This window comes from Melanotaenia boesemani, chromosome 21 (genome assembly GCF_017639745.1).
Source record: "Melanotaenia boesemani isolate fMelBoe1 chromosome 21, fMelBoe1.pri, whole genome shotgun sequence".
Taxonomy (NCBI): domain Eukaryota; kingdom Metazoa; phylum Chordata; class Actinopteri; order Atheriniformes; family Melanotaeniidae; genus Melanotaenia; species Melanotaenia boesemani.
In genome coordinates this window covers 17560888-17568875 of record NC_055702.1, presented here as the reverse complement: position 1 = coordinate 17568875, position 7988 = coordinate 17560888, and the positions used below count along the sequence as shown (strand labels likewise).

The 7988-nt window shown below is 41.0% G+C and overlaps 1 protein-coding gene across 3 annotated transcripts; it reads right to left on the bottom strand.

The window, feature by feature from the left end:
• Positions 1-309: 309 nt before the first annotated feature.
• wdr24 (WD repeat domain 24) lies at positions 310-7798 on the bottom strand. Of its 3 annotated transcripts, none has more exons than XM_041974027.1 (11): positions 7702-7789; positions 6833-7002; positions 6038-6537; positions 5405-5582; positions 4533-5205; positions 3705-3817; positions 3484-3611; positions 3256-3396; positions 2793-3130; positions 2280-2464; positions 310-1385 (listed from the first exon to the last, which is right to left on the bottom strand). In XM_041974027.1, exons 3-11 carry the CDS (start codon positions 6516-6518, stop codon positions 1217-1219), a joined length of 2406 nt encoding a protein of 801 aa, XP_041829961.1. In that variant the 5' UTR covers positions 6519-6537; positions 6833-7002; positions 7702-7789; the 3' UTR covers positions 310-1216. The 3 variants fall into 3 exon arrangements, with proteins under 3 accessions (XP_041829961.1, XP_041829963.1, XP_041829964.1); XM_041974030.1 differs by having other exon boundaries at positions 312-1385; positions 3256-3360; XM_041974029.1 differs by lacking the exon at positions 6833-7002 and having other exon boundaries at positions 7702-7798.
• Positions 7799-7988: the final 190 nt, after the last annotated feature.

The window sequence follows — 7988 nt, the reverse complement described above, 5'->3', positions numbered from 1 at the left end:
CTCTCTTTAAAAATACATGACTTTCTAATTACACTATTTCTCATTTGCTTGTGCAAGTTTTAATCATGAATCTTAAGATCATGTGAAAGCAAAGTAGCCTTGGAGGCAGATGTGTATTGTGTGTATAACATAAAACCTTGCTAGCACTGTTATCCAAAACATGAACAGTCTTTAGACAAATCCCCAGATGATTGTCAGGGTGTCCTTATCAAGCATCTATAAATGCTCGTGTGTTTGGAGCTTTGGTGGTATCACAATTACTGGAAAACTTCATTTTGTGGTGTTTCAGTTATTAACATTGTATTCTGAAATCTGTTTAAAAACATCGGACACAAAGCAGCACAGGTAATGAAGGGAAGCTAAACTACCGTCTGTAGTGATGCTCTGCTGCTGATTTACAATTTAATAGCAGGATAGGAGTGGGTGGGATAAATACTGAGGAGTACTTCAAATAACTAATCATGTAGAGTAGTGAGATATGACAGGTAAACATCTACTCTGTAACTAGAAGCTGAAGATGTTGGCTGGATGCTAATTGGGATGTCAGGGCCCCTGAAGGTTAAGATATGTTTTCTCTCCCCCTCTGAGGTGCCCTCGAGTGATGCCTTTTACATCACACTAATCCACCGAGATCAGTTATTTTGTGAGGAGGTGGAGCTCAAAGGAGAAAAATAACAATCATCGTCAGGCTTTTAAGGTACAGAACAACTCAGAGTCAGATGTGTTGCTTTATTGTATTGCTTTAATTGAGAACCATAGCTTTTGATAATATAAAGCAACATTGTCTTCAGTACCTCACAGTAGTATGAACAGGCTCACTGAAGATGAGCAGATCATTTGTCATGTACAGAAGGTTTATAAACCGTAAAACCAAGCAAATGTGAATACACACCCACTGCTGTTATCACTTCTGCTTACATGATTTTACCAGCAGCTCATTGACCATTTCATGTGAACATGAATCACATGTTATTGTGCTGGGTCTTAAATGACTGTCCAGAACAGAGCACAGGTACCTCTTCCTCTGTCAGAACCTTTCGTCAGATCTAACAAAGTCATCCATCCATCTTTCCACAAAACACTTCAGGCACATGTAGAATGATGGTGGTATGTAATCACTCTGTGGCACCAGTTTGCATGTGTTTTCCAGGTGGGTTTGAGGAGGTTTTCCCTCTCCCATGGAGGAACAGCTGTGTGAACAGTGGTTGCGACTTGTTCATGTGAACTCGCACAGGTGACCGCAGCCGGCAGGGCAGTAAGTGCTGCTCTTGAGCCAGTTCATAATGTGCTCCAGATGTCCACCATGGCTGCAACCCTGACACCACACAAACAGTCCCTTCACCACATGGTGGCAGACTGCACAAACACTGGCACACTGGTGACACCTAAAGGATAGAAAAACGTCGCTTGTCAAAGCTTGTTCCATGTTAGAAATCCACTACATTTTATCACTTAGTGAGGTAACAGCATTCAAATGTCAGTAAGGAACCATAGTCTATTCATTGAGTGCAAAATCATTTTAACCATTTAAATGACAGAATACATGTACAACAGGTGCAGCTGTAGAAAAAATGTGCAGAAGTGAAAGAAAGTGTGTATCACTGCACATTAGGTTGCTAGGGTTTTTAAGAGAAGAGGTGTTCTCAGAAGAATTAGTTTTTGCTTCTATTTTGATAGCTTTGGAAACTATTTCCACCATCATAGAACCAGTATGACAGAGACCTGCTTATGTGTCAAACTGGCAATACCAGCCAGCATCCCTGAAAATAGCACAGTGGTCGAGAGCATTAACATGCATGACTGAGTTTATACCAGGGTGTCAAATTCCGGTTCTGAAAATGTTAACATTTTAAACTAACAACGATGAGTTTAAACCTTTTTTTCTAGATTTTGGAGAAAGGCCGACAACACAGGACACAATTCATTGTGCAAAAATGTCCTGGACCTCAACTTAATGCAAAGAAGGGGCCAACTGTATGCCTGGTCTCTTGTTTTTTAATGTGGCAATACCAAAGTATATATACATGGCATTAAATGTCAGTCAGCTGTGGCTCCATATTTAGTGTATATAGACATACATTTTTATTACAAGATATTTAAATCAGCTTGTTATTCAAGTAAGTACTTAATGGATAGTGGATGAAGTTTAAAAAATGCATTTGTGTAGTTATCTGTGCAACAAGGCTAATGTTTGAATTGAAAAAATATAAATATGTGGGAGAAGTATTAGTCAGTCCAACAGTACTGCTTTGTAAAATGAAATGATGAGGTAGTGTTACCTGTCACATATCCAGCCCTTGTTACTCATTGGTCGCTTGCAGTTGCTGCAGTTGATGTGCAGTGTTGTAGATGTCTGGTTCAAGCAGGTGATGGCGCTGCACGTACTCAGTTTGATGACCTCATTGGACACGTTCCACAGCTCGAACCGCTGCAGCAGGTCTATGTAGGACATGTACCAGTGCTCCTGAATAAGAAAAAAAATTTAGTTTCTTTTTAAAAACTAGCATGATAGTTTTTTTTTTTTTAAATACAAAACCATGAGCCAGAAATGTCTGATGTGCTTAAGAAACAACACGATTTATTTTATAACTTAAATTAAAAAAAAACAGCGATTTTTTAAAGCTTATTTTTGTGCCTTCCTCTTCACTCTTGCACTTTGATTGTTTCACATTAATAGAAAAAAATCTCTTAGGTTCAACTTTATGAAGTGGTTTAAATGCAAATGCTTCTATATTTCAGATTTTCACAACATGAAGCAATATGCCATGGTATTTTTTTGTTAATTTCCTGACCTGGGTGAGGTCATCAATCTCCTTACGGATCCTTTCCCCCAAGACAATGAGCACAGACACAGCCATCTGCACATCGCCTTGTTCGGCATAGTAGCTCAGCATTTCTCGCACAATGGGGCAGAAGAAGCTAGCAGGTAGATGTGGGCTAAATTGTGGCTGGGAAATGGAGATGAGAGAGAAAGACTCAGTGGGTGTCAGACAAGGGACTTCTGCCTCGTTGCCGCTGACATGTGGGGAGTCGGCCTTGTCCTGCTGAAGGTGCTCCGGAGCAGATGGGTTGTCCAAAATCTCATGGCGCAGCTGAAAAGCCTCCTGGGGCAGTGTGTACTCCTGCTCTTCTGTTAGCCCACAAGAAGACAATGCATTATCAGATAAAAGAACACTGAACAGGATCTTAGTTATAAATAGCAGGTACTGACGTGGGCGGCTTTCAAGTTTCCCCAGTGATGAGACTGTGACTGACCTGTCTGGTTATCATGCTCCACGGTATAGAGGTCATCATCATCTAATTCAGCATCACCAAACATATATTCTGCCGGGCCATCACTGCCCTCTGTCTCCTCATTTTCTGAAATTGAATTAATGTTGATTATACATGTTGTGCCTGTTACAAAAACAAAACAAGGACATGAGGATCCTCTGTCCTCTGAGTACCCAGAGTGGGCTTTAAGAGTCTAACAGCCACTCTCACCTTCATTATTATTGCTGATGTGCGAGTTCCCCGGCTCCAGGTGGATGGTATCCTGTCTGCCCTCACCTTTACTGCGCTCCATTCTGCTCTCTGTGCCCATCCCTGAACCCATTTCTTTCATACTGAAACTGAAAGCACAACACATTCAACATGCAAGTTTAGCTTGTAAACATCTCAAAATAGCGTTTTATGAAAGCACACAAGAACAATTTTCTATCTACCTGTTTATTAAAGGTAAGGAACCGAGTTTACTGAGGTTGTGGTTAGGACCAGATGCAGTGAGGTTCGCTGGGTCAGAGAACATTATTCTCAGCATGGTCCACGTAGTGGAAACCTTCGTATGAAATGCAATCAGATTATTCACAGCGCATAAAGTGTTACAAATAAAGGAGCCATCTTACACAACTTTTTCCCGTAGATTAACACAGCAACAGTATTATTGTCATCTTACACATCTAATATGTTAATAGTCTTACAGCCTGCTAACATGTCTGGCTCTCTAATATATGTGATGCAGAACATGTAACTGTTACTCTATGCTCTCCCTTAAAATGACATATATTTACTCAGTGACAAACAAAAAGCTCAGCCTAGTCATTGGAAGGTTGAACCAGATGTAGCAAGTAGTTTACCCTAAGCTGACAATCCATTAACTGTTAGAGGAACTGTTTCACCTAAAATGCTAATAAAATAAATGGTTCATCCTTCTCAACTCTGAATATAATCCAGCTTATTTTCTGAGCTTTTACTTGATTAAACAGAATATCTTTAGCTTTGGGACTTTTGGTTATTCAAATAAAAGATATTTTATACTCTTTTTAGCATTAAATGCAAATTTTGCATTTATTTTTAGACCAAACATCCGGAATATTTTCACTTGCAGTTTCCTAGTGAAATGAAGACAGCTGGATTATTTAGATGACAAAAAAGTAGTAGGAAATAGCAAAAAACAAAATAAAAAAAAAAATAAATAAAATAAAAATAAAAACCAAAAGAACAAATGGGAACAAAACTATATTTTATGATTAAGTTCCATTAGTCTGTCTTACCTGGGGTCTTTTGAGTTCCTGGGCCACCTTGGCATTGTGATCACACAGCTCAGCAAAAGGCTTACCGCTGAGGAGGTAGAGTTGTGCTGTTTTGACAAACCAGTCCATGCGGTTACTTTCTAAATCTGTCTCAAAGACACTAAGAGCACTGGACACGTGGGCAAACTGTTCTGTCGGGTCAGCTTTCTTGAAGAAAAAGATGGGGTAGCGACGGTCACCTCCAGGGTAGGGCTTCCTGTTGGTGTCACTGCTGATCAGACTCTCCTTGGCTGCAAAGGCCAAGTCGCCCATCAGTCCAAAGCAAAGACCCTCAGGGTTTGCCTTGTCCACAGGACGAGTGGCGTCCTTAAACATATGCTGGTAGAGTGTACTGTCTTTAGAGCCAGAGAGCAGAAAGTGAGGGTCATGCTGATGACGCCACACAATACCAGTGGTCACATCTTTGTGCTCCTCAAACATGGCAAACGGAATAAAAGGTCTGCGAATGTCCCACACATAGATGTTGTGGTCCACCATCATGGAGCAGGTGGCCAAATGAAACTTCCTCTCAGGCCGCCATTTAACTCTAGCCACTGACGCAATCGTCTGGACACAGAATATCTCCTTGGCCCTGTTTGTGGTCATGTCCCAAACTTTCACCATCTTGTCTCTGCCTCCTGTGGCCAGCCAACCCCTTAGACAGAAAACAGGATTAACAGCGTCAACTATAATAAGTAAGACAAGGACAATTGGATACTTGTTGTCTCCCTATATACAAAACAGCCTTTTATATCTACCAAACATCTTTAAAATTGAAGGTGAAACACTTGAGAGAGGAAAGTGTGAGATCTTGTGTTTGCTAATTAAAAATGCCCTTTTAATTCCCCATATACCTGTCATCAGGATGCCAGTCACAGCAGAACACAGGGCCAGTATGGGCAGTGAACATTCGCTCATACCGATCTGGACGTCTAATGTCCCACAGCTGGACATTGCCATTTTCAAAGGATGCAGCAAATGTAAAATAATCCTTCATGCTAAACTGGACGTCCCTTACACTCTCTGACTGACCTAGATGAGAAACAATGTCAACATGGCATGTTAGAGAACACCAAGGATTAATACTGTTCAGTGAGAAGAGAATTCATTTCATTAGATGAGCAGTAAAAAAACAGATTAGTTCAATGTCAGCCTAAAACTTGTTCACTTACAGAAATGAATTCAAATCCCTCTTACAGAGACAAAAAGTTACTTTGATGGTTTATTTCAGAGCTGTTAAATCCTTCGTAAGAAATACTGTCTATACTGCTCTTAACCACAGATAGAGAGGGTTCAATGTAGAGTATTTCATTTTAACAACAAATTTAAAAAGGGATCTCTGATAAAAATGGGAATCTTTTAAAATTATTCCACTGTGGAAACCAAAAAATTAAACACCAATGCTCTGCAAGCAATGACACAAGTTACAGCCAACGTGAAGGAATTACTGCCATATACATCACATTTTAAATAATACATCTAAGTACCTGAGAATGTACTGACAGACTCTTTTTTACGCAGGTCAAAGCACTTCATGAAGCCATCCTGTGAGCCACTCAGCAGCATGTAAACTTCTGTGGGGTGGAAGCAGACTTTGTTGACAGTGCGTTTGTGCTCAGTAAACAGTTGATCCTGCTTGTTGCGAGAAGGCTTTCCCAGATTCCATGTGACCACTGCTCCATTGGTGGCAGCCGTAGCCAGTAGGTTCTCCTCCATCTGGTGCCACATGACATCGGCACAGCTGAAGTTCAGAGACGGTTTGCGGCCAACACGTAGATTCAGCTTCTCCACAAACTGCTCCTCCTCAATTGTGTAGATCTTGAAAATGTTGCGCCCGGCTACGACCACCTGTGTGGCATCACGGCACACGCTGATGGCATTGGCAGGAGCATCCAAGTGGCAGAACATAGTTCGGCCACTAATTGTGTTGCTGCTGAGGGCTGTGGTAACCCGTGACATTTTCTCCATGTTCGTAGAGTAGATTAAACTGTTAAAAGAAAAAAAGTGACAATATGCATGCTGCATAGTTCAGCCTATTTACTAGGTTTGACTCACAGCACTACTGTAACATATAGCAAGGCAGTTTAAGATTTCACCAGTAGGTGACACTCATGGAAAATGCATCAAAACAACAGTACAGCAATCTGTCCTGGAGTATGTAGCAAAATAACTAACGAACAATATCATAGTGTGTATACTCTATCAAGAGTTTGATATACACACTGTATAAACACACACAACATAATTTGTTGGCCCATTTTAGTGAATCTGACAGTACTTACTCAGCAAAGAACTGAAGGCCTCAGACATTTTCTGCAGCTTGGCAGTCTTTGACATGTAATGTGTCATGTACAGACACATTATTGATGTTCTGACATCAGTTGGTGAGATGCTCCACTCTCTCATAGCAGTGTATAAAGGTATACTTGCTTTGGGACATCGGATTCCAGAGCTACATGGTTAAAAAGTTAATCATTTACCACTGTGTAATGTGTGCACTATAATAACTTTATATATGTGGTGTTGGTTTTGGCTATTGATGGCTATCAGAAAATCCCTCTTATACTCTGGACTCTTCTAACATAATATGTGACCCACACATAGCCAGGATCACAGAGGTCACCATTTCTGATTGCCTTTAGAATGTGTGACTTCACTGTACTTGCACTATAACGATCTCAGTTTTAAATACAAGTGTTTTCAAGACTTCGCTCGTCTTCTAAGACGTGCATGGAGAGAAAAGTACTGTCGCCCCCTGTGGTCACAGATTCTGATGGGTCACAGATTTTGGTGTAACACAGGAATAACATCAAGACTGACAAACGTGTTAACCTTCCGATGGAGTTTGAATTTCACTCAAAACACTGTGTCAATTCACAATAACAGTCAGCTCCGTGCTGCTGTCCACTCAGCTGATGTGTTGGCTACAAACAGCTAAACTTGCAGAACAGTATGTGCACTTGGACCCTAAACATGACTGCAATGTGACGCTAATGCTAGCTGGCTAAACTACAACAGTTTTAGGAACAAACACGACACGTGCTTAAGTATGTTAAACAACTGAAGGCAGACAAGAGACATATGGCAAGTATATTCACATAATTAAATGTAAAAATAAAAAGTAAAAAATCAAGTTTCACAAGGAACAAACCTTATGTTGTGAAGCAGATGCTAACTACTTGTAGTACCGGAAGTAGTATTTTACTAAAGTCTCGCGAGAATCCAGTCTCTTCACAAGAACCGTCCAAGTACTGCTACTGGGTCCGTACCATTTATCACCCGGGTGAAACTGGCGGCGAGCTCTTTTGGTGGAGTTTACACTCAACCGGGCGATCAGCCGGGTCACCGTCCGAATGGCCCGCTCAGATCCGATGGCTGGTTCGGCGAGAACGCCCCTTTTAACCACATGGGTGGAACAAATCAGTCGGTCTGCAGATA